The sequence below is a fragment of the Bos grunniens genome, chromosome 24 (genome assembly GCF_055505025.1).
Source record: "Bos grunniens cultivar Pamir isolate PY7600 chromosome 24, Bosgru_T2T1.0, whole genome shotgun sequence".
In the NCBI taxonomy this organism is placed as follows: Eukaryota; Metazoa; Chordata; class Mammalia; order Artiodactyla; family Bovidae; genus Bos; species Bos grunniens.
This window is the reverse complement of record NC_141188.1, coordinates 51,004,248-51,017,965: the sequence shown is the minus strand read 5'-3', so window position 1 is coordinate 51,017,965 and position 13,718 is coordinate 51,004,248. Positions and strand designations below refer to the sequence as shown.

Below are 13,718 nucleotides of genomic sequence, written 5' to 3'. Positions count from 1 at the left end.
TGTCCCCTGTGAATAATACTGCTTTGAACATCATGTACAAGTTTCTGTGTGGACACAGGTTTTCATTTCCCTTGGGTGTATGCCTGAGTATAAATGCTAGGTTATATGTTAGCTCTACATTTAGTTGTTTCAAAGCTTTCAGATTGCTTTCCAAAGCGGCTAAACATTTTACATTCCCGTCTACAGGGTATGAAGGTTCCACTTTCTCCACATTCTTGTCAACACTTGTTATTGTGTGTCTTTTTTTTTTTAATTACTGTAGCCATGCTAGTGAATGTGAAGTAGTATCTCATTGTGATTTTAATTTGCCTTTCCCTGATGATTGATGATACTGAACATAATTTCATGAGCTTGTGTCCATTGCTATATCTTCTTGAAAGTGAAAGTCGCTCAGCATTGTCTGACTCTTTGTGACCCCATGTACTGCACAGTCCCTGGAATTCTCCAGGCCAGAATACTGGAGAGGGTAGCTATATTCCCTTCTCCAGGGGATCTTCCCAACCCAGGGATCAAACCCAGGTCTCTCACATTACAGGCGGATTCTTTACCAGCTTAGCCACAAGGGAAGCCCAAGAATATCGGAGTGGATAACCTATCCCTTCTCCAGTGGATCTTCCCGACTTAGGAACCAAACTGGGGTCTCCTGCATTGCAGGTGGATTTTTGGAGAATGCCTAATTAATATCCTTTTCCCACTTTTTAATTAAGTTATTTGTCTTTTCATTATTGATTCATAAGTGTTGTTTTTATATCCTAGATACAAGTCCCTTAACAGAAATTATGATCTACAAATATTTTTCTATACTTGATTATCTTTTTATTTCTTAATTATATCCTCTAGAGTATGAAAATTTTGAATTTTGATGAAGCCCAATTTTGGTTGTTATTGCTCAGGCTTTTGGTGTCATTATATAAGAATCTATTTCCAAATCTAAGGTTGTGAAGATTTATTCCTATGTTTTCTTCTAAGTTTTAGCTCATACATTTAGGTCTTTGGTTTATTTTTATTTAATTTTTATATATGTTTTGAGGTACAGGTTCAAATTCATTCTTTCGCATATGACTATCCAGGTGTTCTAGCACCATTTGAAAAGACTCTTCTTTCTCCCATTGGATGGTCTTGGCACTGTTATTGAAAATCAGCTGACCATAGACACGTGATTTTATTTTTTGACTCCACATTCTATTGCACTTATCTGTATGTCTACCCTTTATATGTCAGTTCCACACTGTCTTGATTATCTTGATTATCACTACTTCATAGTAAGTTTAGAAATCAAAGAAATGTGAGTCTCCTACTCAGTTTTTCTTTTCAAAGTTGTTTTGGCTATTCTGGGTCTCCTGCAATTCTAAAATATGAATTTTAGAATCTGTTTATCCATTTCTTCAAAGAAGTCAGCTACAATTCTGATAGGATTGTTTTGAATCTGTAGGTCAGTTGGCGGAGTATTGCCATCTCAACAGTATTAGTAAGTTTTCTGATCTGTGAATATGGCATGTTTTTTGTATAAATCCTCTTTAATTTTTTCAACAATGTCTTACAGTTTTCAGAATATAAATTTTGCACTTCTTTTATAAATTTATTACTATTTTGTTCTTTTACATACTACTGTGAATGAAACTTTTCTTATTTAATTTTCAGATTGTTCATAGCAAGTGTATAGAAATGCAGTTGATTTTAAGAAAAAAGAAATACAGTTGATCTTTATATTTAATCTTATATCCTGAAACCTTGCAGAACTCATTTATTAGTTCTAATGGTTTTCTAGTTGATTACTTAGGATTTTTTGTATATAACATCATGTCATCTGAGAGCAGAGATAATTTTGCTTCTCCCTTTCCAATCTGTATTTCTTTTACTTTTGTATTTATTTTTCTTGCCTCATTACTCTGTCTAGAACCTCTGATGTTGAATAAAAGTGACAAAAAATGGATGTTGCTCTCTTGTTCCTGATACTGTGGGGGAAAGCCTCTGGTCTTTCAGCACTAAGTATGGTGTTATGTGGATTTTTGTAGATTTCCTTTATCAGATAGAGGAAATTCTTTTTCTGTTCCTAGGTTGTTGAGTGTTTTTATCATGAAAAGTTGTTAGATTTTTGTCAGTTGCTCTTTCTATGTCAACTGAGATAATATGATTTTTGGTTTTTATTCTGTTGATACAATGTGATATATTAATTGCTTTCAGGTGATGAAACAACCTTACATTTCTCGATGACCCTTGCACTGATCATAGTGTATAATTCTTTTTCTAAATTGCTAAATTCTGTTTGCTAGTATTTTGTTGAAGATTTTTATATCCATATTCATAAGAGATATTAATCAGTAATTTTTGTGATATCTTTGATTTTTTATCAGTATAATTTTGGCTTCATGCTGAGTTGGGAAGTGATCCTTTTCTATTCTTTAGGAACAGTTCGTGAATAATTGGTATCTTCTTTAAATGTTTGGTAGAATTCAGTAATGAAGCCCATCTGGCTTTTTTTGTGAGTAGTGTTTTGTACTAATTAATTCAGTCTTCACCCCAAGAAAAAGAAATGCAAAAAGGCAAAATGGTTGTCTGAGGAGGCCTTGCAAACAGCTATGAAAAGAAGAGAAGCTAAAGGCAAAAGAGAAAAGGACAGATATACCCATTTGAATGGAGAGTTCCAAAGAATAGCAAGAAGAGATAAGAAAGCCTTCCTTAGTGATCAATGCAAAGAAATAGAGGAAAACAATAGAATGGGAAGGACCAGAGATCTCTTCAAGAAAATTAGAAATACCAAGGGAACAACATTTCATGCAAAGATGGGCATAATAAAGGACAGAAATGGTATGGACCTAACAGAAGCAGAAGATATGAAGAACAGGTGGCAAGAATACACAGAAGAACTGTACAAAAAAGATCTTTGTATGATCACGATGGTTTGATCACTCACCTAGAGCCAGACATCCTGGACTGTGAAGTCAAGTGGGCCTTAGGAAGCATCACTACGAACAAAGCTAGTGGAGATGGTGGAATTCCAGTTGAGCTATTTCAAATCCTAAAAGATGATGCTGCACTCAATATGCCAGCAAAAGAAAGTGCTGCACTCAATATGCCAGCAAGTTTGGAAAACTCAGCAGTGGCCACAGGACTGGAAAAGGTCAGTTTTCATTCCAATCCCAAAGAAAGGCAATGCCAAAGAATGCTCAAACTACCACACAATTGCACTCATCTCACACGCTAGCAAGTGAAAGTGAAAGTCGCTCAGTCATGTCCGACTCTTTGCGACCCGATAGACTATACAGTCCATGGAATTCTCCAGGCCAGAATACTAGAATGGGTAGCCTTTCCCTTCTCCAGAGGATCTTCCCAACCCAGGGATCGAACCCAGGTCCCCTGCATTACAGGCAAATTCTTTACCAGCTGAGCCACAGGGAAGCCAACATGCTAGCAAAATATGCTCAAAATTCTCCAAGTCAGGCTTCAACAGTACGTGAACCATGAACTTCCAGATGTTCAAGCTGGATTTAGAAAAGGCAGAGGAACCAGAGATCAAATTGCCAACATCTGCTGAATCATCGAAAAAGCAAGAGAGTTTCAGAAAAACATCTGCTTTATTGACTATGCCAAAGCCTTTGACTGTGTGGATCACAATAAACTGTGGAAAATTCTGAAAGAGATGGGAATACCAGACCACCTGACCTGCCTCCTGAAAAATTTGTATGCAGGTCAAGAAGCAACAGTTAGAACTGGACATGGAACAACAGACTGGTTCCAAATCAAGAAAGGAGTACTTCAAGGCTGTATATTGTTACCCTGCTTATTTAACTTCTATGCAGAGTATATCATGAGAAATGCTGGACTGGATGAAGCACAAGTTGAAATCAAGATTGCTGGGAGAAATATCAATAACCTCAGATATGCAGAATGATACCACATTTATGGCAGAAAGCAAAGAAGAACTAAAGAACTCTTGATGAAAAAGGAGAGTGAAAAAGTTGACTTAAAACTCAACATTCAGAAAACTAAGATCATGGCATCTGGTCCCCTCACTTCATGGCAAATAGATGGGGAAACAGTGGAAACAGTGTCAGACTTTATTTTTTTGGGCTCCAAAATCACTACAGATGGTGATTGCGGCCATGAAATTAAAAGACACTTGCTTCTTGGAAGAAAAGTTAGGACCAACGTAGACAGCTTATTAAAAAGCAGAGACATTACTTTGCCAACAAAGGTCCATCTAGTCAAGGCTATGGTTTTTCCAGTAGTCATGTGTGGATGTGAGAGTTGTACTATGACGAAAGCTGAGCACCAAAGAATTAACGCTTTTGAACTATGGTGTTGGAGAAGACTCTTGAAAGTCCCTTGGACTGCGAGGAATTCCAACCAGTCCATCCTAAAGGAAATCAGTCCTGAATATTCATTGGAAGGACTGATGTTGATGCTGAAACTCCAGTACTTTGGACACCTGCTATGAAGAACTGACTCATTTGAAAAGACCCTGATGCTGGGACATATTGGAGGCAGGAGGAGAAGGGGATGACAGAAGATGAGATGGTTGGATGGCATCACTGATTCAATGGACATGAGTTTGAGTAAACTTTGGGAGTTGGTGATGGACAGGGAGGCCTGGCATGCTGCAGTCCATGGGGTTGCAAAGAGTCGGACACAACTGAGCGACTGAACTGAACTGAACTCACTTGTTATAGTTCTATTCTGATTGTCCATTTTTCCTTGACTTGGTTTTGGAAGGTTATTTCTTTCAAGGCATTTTTCCTTTTCACCTAAGTAATTTATTGGGCTTCCTAGGTGGCACTAGTGTTAAAGAATTTGCTTGCCAGTGCAAAAGACTTAAGAGACATGGATTTGATCCCTGGGTTGGGAAGATCCCCTGGAGGAGGGCATGGCAGTCCACTCCAGTATTCTTGTGTGGAGAATCCCCATGGACACAGGAGCCTGGCAGGCTATAGTCCATAGAGTCACAAAGAGTCAGACACCACTGAAGTGATTTAATATGCATGCATATAATTTATTGGCACACAACTGTTCATGGTAGTCAGTTCTCAATATTCACACTAGTTATGTTTTGTATAGTTTGTCGTTTTGTATATTCAGCATATAGAGTATGCTGAATTAGCAACTGCTGAACAACCGTTTCCAGTGAAATGACAGTTCCTGTGAGCCTCCAGCCACAACATATTTGTTAACAGATCAAAAAATAACCTTGTTTTATGTGTGTTTCTACGTTAACAAAGCTTCCCTGGTTATTACAGTGCGCAGCTAAGGTTGCGAACCACAGTCTCAGATGCATCCTTTGGTAAAGCACATACTACTTTGAGACAGCCTATTACATTTTTAAACAGCTCTGATTGTTATAAAATTCTGTATTCTCCTAAAGATTTAATATAAGAATTTCTCATACTTAGTTTGTTTAAAAACCAGTCAACCAAATTACAGTTTATATTCAAATCATTCACACTTAATGTACAAAATATGTTATACCTGTATGTATTATGTCATACCTTAGAGCCAAATTGTTTATAATTTTTTAAAGATTATGGACATTTTAGTATATTTTGTCCTTTTTCTTGATTTCCTAGATTTATAGAGGCAATTCTTTTTCTTTTCCTTCTGTTCCAGAGTTCTTCAGATGCTATATACTTGGCAAGACATGTTGGTTTGCGTGTGGGAATCCCAAAAGAGACCCCAGCTATCACTATTAACAGGCTCTGTGGCTCTGGTTTCCAGTCCATTGTGAGTGGATGTCAGGTAAGAGCAGCATTGACAGAATGTGGTCCACTGGAGAATACTGAAACCACTTCAGTATTCTTGCCTTGAGAACGCCATGAACAGTATGAAAAGGCAAAATGATAGGATACTGAAAGAGGAACTCCCCAGGTCAGTAGGTGCCCAATATGCTACTGGAGATCAGTGGAGAAATAACTCCAGAAAGAATGAAGGGATGGAGCCAAAGCAAAAACAATACCCAGTTGTGGATGTAACTGGTGATAGAACCAAGGTCTGATGCTGTAAAGAGCAATATTGCATAGGAACCTGGAATGTCAGGTCCATGAATCAAGGCAAATTGGAAGTGGTCAAACAGGAAATGGCAAGAGTGAATGTCGACATTCTAGGAATCAGCGAACTAAAATGGACTGGAATGGGTGATTTTAACTCAGATGACCATTATATCCTCTACTGTGGGCAGGAATCCCTTAGATGCAATGGAGTAGCCATCATGGTCAACAAAAGAGTCTGAAATGCAGTACTTGGAATGCAGTCTCAAAAACAGCAAAATGATCTCTGTTCGTTTCCAAGGCAAACCATTCAATATCAGAGTAATCTAAGTCTATGCCCCAACCAGTAATGCTAAAGAAGCTGAAGTTGAACAGTTCTATGAAGACCTACAAGACCTTTTAGAACTAACACCCAAAAAAGATGTCCTTTTCATTATAGGGGACTGGAATGCGAAAGTAGGAAGTCAAGAAACATCTGGAGTAACAGGCAAATTTGGCCTTGGAATACAGAATGAAGCAGGGCAAAGGCTAATAGAGTTTTGCTGAGAGAACGCACTGGTCATAGCAAACACCCTCTTCCAACAACACAAGAGAAGACTCTACACATGGACATCACCAGATGGTCAACACCGAGATCAGATTGATTGTATTCTTTGCAGGCAAAGATGGAGAAGCTCTATACAGTCAGCAAAAACAAGACCAGGAGCTGACTGTGGCTCAGATCATGAACTCCTTATTGCTAAATTCAGACTTAAATTGAAGAAAGTAGGGAAAACCACTAGACCATTCAGGTATGATGGAGAAGGCAATGGCACCCCACTCCAGTACTCTTGCCTGGAAAATCCCATGGATGGAGGAACCTGGTACGCTGCAGTCCATGGGGTCGCTAAGAGTCGGACAAGACTCAGTGACTTCACTTTCACTTTTCACTTTCATGCATTGGAGAAGGAAATGGCAACCCACTCCAGTGTTCTTGCCTGGAGAATCCCAGGGATGGGGGAGCCTGGTGGCTGCCATCTATGGGGTCACACAGAGTCGGACACGACTGAAGTGACTTAGCATAGCATAGCATAGCATTCAGGTATGACCTAAATCAAATTCCTTATGATTATACAGTGGAAGTGAGAAATAGATTTAAGGGACTAGATCTGATAGATAGAGTGCCTGATAAACTATGGAATGAGGTTCGTGACATTGTACAGGAGACAGGGATCAAGACCATCCCCATGGTAAAGAAATGCTAAAAAGCAAAATGGCTGTCTGGGGAGGCCTTACAAATAGCTGTGAAAAGAAGAGAAGCTAAAAGCAAAGGAGAAAAGGACAGATATAAGCATCTGAATGCAAAGTTCCAAAGAATAGCAAGAAGAGATAAGAAAGCCTTCTTCAGCGATCAGTGCAAAGAAATAGAGGAAAACAACAGAATGGGTAAGACTAGAGATCCCTTCAAGAAAATTAGAGATACCAAGGGAACATTTCATGCAAAGATGGGCTCGATAAAGGACAGAAATGGTATGGACCTAATAGAAGCAGAAGATATTAAGAAGAGATGGCAAGAATACACAGAAGAACTGTACAAAAAGGATCTTCATGACCCAGATAATCACAATGGTGTGATCACTCACCTAGAGCCAGACATCCTGGAATATGAAGTCAAGTGGGCCTTAGGAAGCATCACTATGAACAAAGCTAGTGGAGGTGATGGAATGCCAGTTGAGCTATTTCAAATCCTAAAAGATGATGCTGTGAAAGTGCTGCACTCAATATGCCAGCAAATTTGGAAAACTCAGCAGTGGCCACAGGACTGGAAAAGGTCAGTGTTCATTCCAATCCCAAAGAAAGGCAATGCCAAAGAATGTTCAAACTACCGCACAATTGCACTCATCTCACATGCTAGTAAAGTAATGCTCAAAATTCTCCAAGCCAGGCTTCAGCAATATGTGAACCGTGAACCTCCAGATGTTCAAGCTGGTTTTAGAAAAGGCAGAGGAACCAGAGATCAAATTGCCAACGTCCGCTGGATCATGGAAAAAGCAAGAGAATTCCAGAAAAACATCTATTTCTGCTTTATTGACTAAGCCAAAGCCTTTGACTGTGTGGATCACAATAAACTGTGGAAAATTCTGAAAGAGATGGGAATACCAGACCACCTGACCTGCCTCTTGAGAAACCTGTATGCAGGTCAGGAAGCAGCAGTTAGAACTGGACATGGAACAACAGACTGGTTCCAAATAGGAAAAGGAGTACATCAAGGCTGTATATTGTCACCCTGCTTATTTAACTTATATGCAGAGTACATCATGAGAAATGCTGGGCTAGAAGAAGCACAACCTGGAATCAAGATTGCTGGGAGAAATATCAATAACCTCACATATGCAGATGACATCACCCTAATGGCAGAAAGTGAAGAAGAACTAAAAAGCCTCTTGATGAAAAAGTTGGCTTAAAGCTCAACATTCAGAAAACGAAGATCAGGACATCTGGTCCCATCACTGCATGGGAAACAGATGTGGAAACAGTGTCAGACTTTATTTTTGGGGGCTCCAAAATCACGGCAGATGGTGAGTGCAGCCATGAAATTAAAAAACACTCCTTGGAAGGAAAGTTAAGACCAACCTAGATAGCATATTCAAAAGCAGAGACATTACTTTGCCGACAAAGGTCCATCTAGGAAAGGCTATGGTTTTTCCAGTAGTCACGTATGGATATGAGAGTTGGACTGTGAAGAAAGTGAGCACCGAAGAATTGATGCTTTTGAACTGTGGTGTTGGAGAAGACTCTTGAGAGTCCCATGGACTTCAAGGAGATCCAACCAATCCATTCTAAAGGAGATCAGTCCTGGGTGTTCTTTGGAAGGAATGATGGTAAAGCTGAAACTCCAGTACTTTGGCTACCTCATGCAAAGAGTTGACTCATTGGAAAAGACTCTGATGCTGGGAGGGACTGGGAGAAGGATGAAAAGGGGACAGCAGAGGATGAGATGGCTGGATGGCATCACCGACTCGATGGACGTGAGTTTGAGTGAACTCCGGGAATTGGTGATGGACAGGGAGGCCTGGCGTGCTGCAATTCATGGGGTCGCAAAGAGTCGAACAGGACTGAGTGACTGAACTGAACTGAGAGGAAATGCCTCACTTCAGTGTAACACTATGTTTTAAATTTTATAGTATTTATGAAGAGAGGTCAATATTTGATTTTTCTTGGAAAAATATTCATAGAAAGAAAATCATTTTTTGGATATATACATTATGAGCATGCAAGAAAATCATTTCATAAAAGCTAGTGATGAACCCTGTAAACACCATGCTAAATGGAACAAGCCAGTCACTAAAGGACAAATACTGTATGAGTCCACTTATATGAGGTCCCTAGATTGGTCAGATTCATAGAGACAGAAAGTAAAATGGGGATTGCTGGGGCCTGTGGGGAAGAGAAAATGGGGAGTTAGTCTTTAATGGATACAGGGTTTCATTTTGGAAGCTGATAAGACTTCTGGAAGTAATGGTAGTTGGTTGCATAACATTGTGAATGTGCTTAATGACTTGCGCAGCTAGAGTTGATTAGAATGGTAAGTTTTATGCTATGTGTATTTTAACACAGTTTTTAAAAAGCTAGTCGTGACTCATTTTTATTGAGTGCTTCCTATGTGCCAGACATAGATTTACATTCAGTGTCTCACATAATCGTCACAACAGTCCTATGAGGCAAGAACTGTTATTCCCATTTTATAGGCAAGGAAATTGATTATTAAAGGCATTAAGTTTACTAAGTTGTAGTGGCAGAATCTGATGCCAGGTCTACAAGAGTTCCAGGTAAGGCAGTTCAAAACAGTGAATAAAGACTATAAGGTAAGGAAGGGAGTTGGAGAATTTAGAGGATGATACAAAATGTATTTTATTATAAAGGTACTGAATAATACTGTTGGTCAAAGGACAAACTAGTATCTCTTCAAGGGATAGTTGAGCAAATAGATTTCCTCCCTTGAGCATAGGGAAAAGGGACACAGTAAAATTTAATTTGTCAATGTCTTTATGTTTTCAAAGTCTTCATCTTTTATTACAAAATGAAAGATAAAACATATTGTAATGAACAAGTTACTTTCACATTTATTTATTTCTGTTACAATATATGTACCCTGATTTTCCTAGCAATCATTTTAAACATTGGACTCCTAGAGGATTGTTATTTGGGGTTTTTCTGAGAAATGCAAATAGTGGGAAAAATTGGAATAAACAGATTCCTCTTTATGACTACCATAGGTTAACATAGTTTTTATAAAGCTGGTCTACTTCAAGTCCATTGATTAATAGGATAAATTTTACTTTTGCCTTTTTAATGGCTTATTCTTTATCTGCTGGCAATCTGTACATTTATACTATAATATCTCTGCTAGTTTTCAAGATGTGTATTGAGTTATGAATTACCATTCTTTGTCAAAATGTAGGTAGGATTTGTTACTTCTACGTAAATGATTGAAAAGTCTGCTAGCTTTTTTCCTCCTTGTATCTTGGGAATGAGTATTTTACATTCGCTTTGAAATCACTTGTATTTCCCTTTGAGACACTGTAATGTGAACGTTTGACTGTAAGAAGGGCACTTATTAGCTTCACTGTTGGTTTACTGCTTAATACATATTTCCGTCACAATAAAAGGATTTTGGGGTGTTGTTTGTTTGTTTTTAAATAGGAAATTTGTTCTAGAGACTCTGAAGTTGTCCTGTGTGGAGGAACTGAAAGCATGAGCCAGGCTCCCTACTGTGTCAGAAATATTCGTTTTGGAACTAAGCTTGGATCAGAGCTCAAGGTTGGAATCATTAAAATTTTTAAGAATTATTTCTATGCTATTATACTGTAATTTTAATAACACCATTTTGGGGCAGAGGAAAAAACTTAAACCAGTTCTGTTAATAGGGATTTGGCAAGATATGAATTATTTGAAATCTGTAAACTATTTCATAGTTGTTGATTTTGACATTTTAACTCACATAAAATTTGACTTTATCTCAGCACACGTCTGCTAGTGTAATTAACACTTGGGGAGATGAAGCAAGGGAAGTAATGGATTAAACAGATGGGTAAAGATCGAATTAATCTCTCTACTGAACAACTGGTAAGCCAGATAATTAAATCTTTGCCATAATTAATGGAAATTTTATTTCTGGAGCAATCTCCATCAAATAGATTTCTTCTTTACCACAGAAAACATTCTCTTGAAATAGGTTATAGTGTCCAAGTCAGTCAGATAAACAACAGTCCTTTACAAACCACCTGAGTAGTACTGTTAAGAGTGATAGTGTGCTGTCCTTTTTGCATCAAAGGGCCAATGACATTGTATGTTCTTAGGCTTTCCCAGTCATAATCATTGATTTATCCTGTCCACCCTGTTTCTCACCTGGCCTTTTTGAAAGTTGAACTGAATAACACTTAAATAATATGAGATAATATGTAAGATTCCTAATACATTTGAGAAAACCTTTGGAAAGACAGGTCAGCAACTCAAAGGGTGACAAGGCAGTCTAGAAGAAACAGGTGGGGCCCATTTATCAGAGACTAACTAATTGGATAACAAAACCCAGCCTATCCCGGGCTTTTTTAGTCTCATAATAACTGGTAGAACCTGCTATTGCTGCCACTGGAGGTGTGGGATGGAAAAAAGAGCACAGCTATAGTCTCTGAGGGTGTTCATAACTGCCTTACAGAGGTGGGCTACAGGGAAACGTTGCATGAGAACTGAAGTTTCTTACGAAGTGGAACCTTGAGGGTTTAAGCTTTGATTGTAGGATGACTTTCTACATTCTTACCTTGTACATTTAGCACTGTTGGTCCTCCTTAGAGCCCTGTGTTTAGAGCAGAGAATGTGTGCATTTTATTATGGTGTTTTTATTTTTTATTTTTTAATTAATTTATTTTAATTGGAGGCTAATTACTTTACAGTATTGTAGTGGTTTTTGCCAAACATTGATATGAATCAGCCACAGGCATACATGTGTTCCCCATCCAGAATCCCCCTCCCACCTCCCTCCCCATCCCATCCCCCAGGGTCATCCCAGGGCACCAGCCCTGAACACCCTGTCTCATGCATCAAACCTGGACCGGTGATCTGCTTCACATATGATCATATACATGTTTCAATACTATTCTCTCAAATCATCCCACCCTCACCTTCTCCCACAGAGTCCAAAAGACTGTTCTTTACATCTGTGTTTCTTTTGCTGTCTCGCATATAGGGTCATCGTTACCATCTTTCTAAATTCCACTTATTTGCATTAGTATACTGTATTGGTGTTTTTCTTTCTGACTTACTTCACTCTGTATAATAGGCTCCAGTTTCATCCACCTCATTAGAACTGATTCAAATGCGTTCTTTTTAATGGCTGAGTAATACTCCATTGTGTGTATGTACCACAGCTTTCTTATCCATTCATCTGCTGATGGACATCTAGGTTGCTTCCATGTCCTGGCTATTATAAACAGTGCTGCGATGAACATTGGGGTACACGTGTCTCTTTCAATTCTGGTTTCCTCAGTGTGTATGCCCAGTAGTGGGATTTCTGGGTCATATGGCAGTTCTATTTCCAGTTTTTTAAGGAATTTCCACACTGTTCTCCATAGTGGCTGTACTAGTTTGGGATGCATTCCCACCAACAGTGTAAGAGGGCTCCTTTTTCTCCATACCCTTTCCAGCATTAATTGTTCGTAGACTTTTTGATAGCAGCCATTCTAACTGGATTGAGATGATACCTCATTGTGGTTTTGATTTACATTTCTCTGATAATGAGTGATGTTGAGTATCTTTTCATGTGTTTGTTAGCCATCTATATGTCTTCTTTGGAGAAATGTCTGTTTAGTTCTTTGGCCCATTTTTTGACTGGGTCGTTTATTTTTCTGGCATTGAGCTGTAGGAGCTGCTTGTATATTTTTGAGATTAATTTTTTGTCAGTTGCTTCGTTTGCTGTTATTTTCTCCCATTCTGAAGGCTGTCTTTTCACCTTGCTTATACTTTCCTTCGTTGTGCAAAAGCTTTTAAGTTTAATTAGGTTCCATTTGTTTATTTTTTATTTTATTTCCATTACTCTGGGAGGTAGATCATAGAGAATCCTGCTGTGATGTATGTCAAAGAGTGTTTTGCCTATGTTTTCCTCTAGGAGTTTTTTTAGAAAATGTCTCAAAACCAAATATAAATCATAGTAATAATAAATGCTCATCAGAAAACCTCATTTTACTTTTACCTTTTTTGTTGGAACTGTTGATTATTTAAAGAAATGTTAGCATATTACTTTCAAATTTTACAAATGACTTTATTAATGTCTTTTAACAGCTGGAAGACACTCTGTGGACAGGATTAACAGATACGCATGTCCAAATGCCGATGGCAATTACTGCAGAGAATCTTGCTGTAAAACATCAAATAAGCAGAGAAGATTGTGACAGATACGCCCTGCAATCACAGCAGAGGTGGAAAACTGGTCAGTGAAAGTCGTTATTACAGATATCTTTAGAAAGAAAGCTAGGAAAGGTTTTTATCCTTTTAGATTATAAAGGCCATATAATAATATTGTTTAAAATGATGTCTTTTGAAACTCACATTTTTTTTATTATTTCTTTGTTTTTAATGGTTAAATATTGAATATTCTGTTAATGATTGCAAATTAACTGGAAGTTTCTCTTTTGAAGTATGTGAATGCTACTTAAAAAGTAGTGTGGATGATTGGTCTTATCTAAACACTTGAATTTTGCCCCAAAT

At 38.2% G+C, this 13,718-nt stretch overlaps 1 protein-coding gene across 4 annotated transcripts in view; it reads left to right on the top strand.

Annotated features, from left to right (window-relative positions):
• The window catches only part of ACAA2 (acetyl-CoA acyltransferase 2), a 38,509-nt gene that overhangs the window by 13,628 nt on the left and 11,163 nt on the right, over nt 1-13,718 (top strand). For 2 of the 4 annotated variants that reach the window (XM_086373453.1, XM_086373455.1), the window contains exons 3-5: nt 5,602-5,730; nt 10,662-10,778; nt 13,293-13,440. In XM_086373453.1, the coding sequence (XP_086229579.1) occupies nt 5,602-5,730; nt 10,662-10,778; nt 13,293-13,440 (394 nt within the window). The remainder of the gene's footprint in view (nt 1-5,601; nt 5,731-10,661; nt 10,779-13,292; nt 13,441-13,718) is intronic. The other 2 variants (XM_086373454.1, XM_086373456.1) reach the window with 1 other exon arrangement.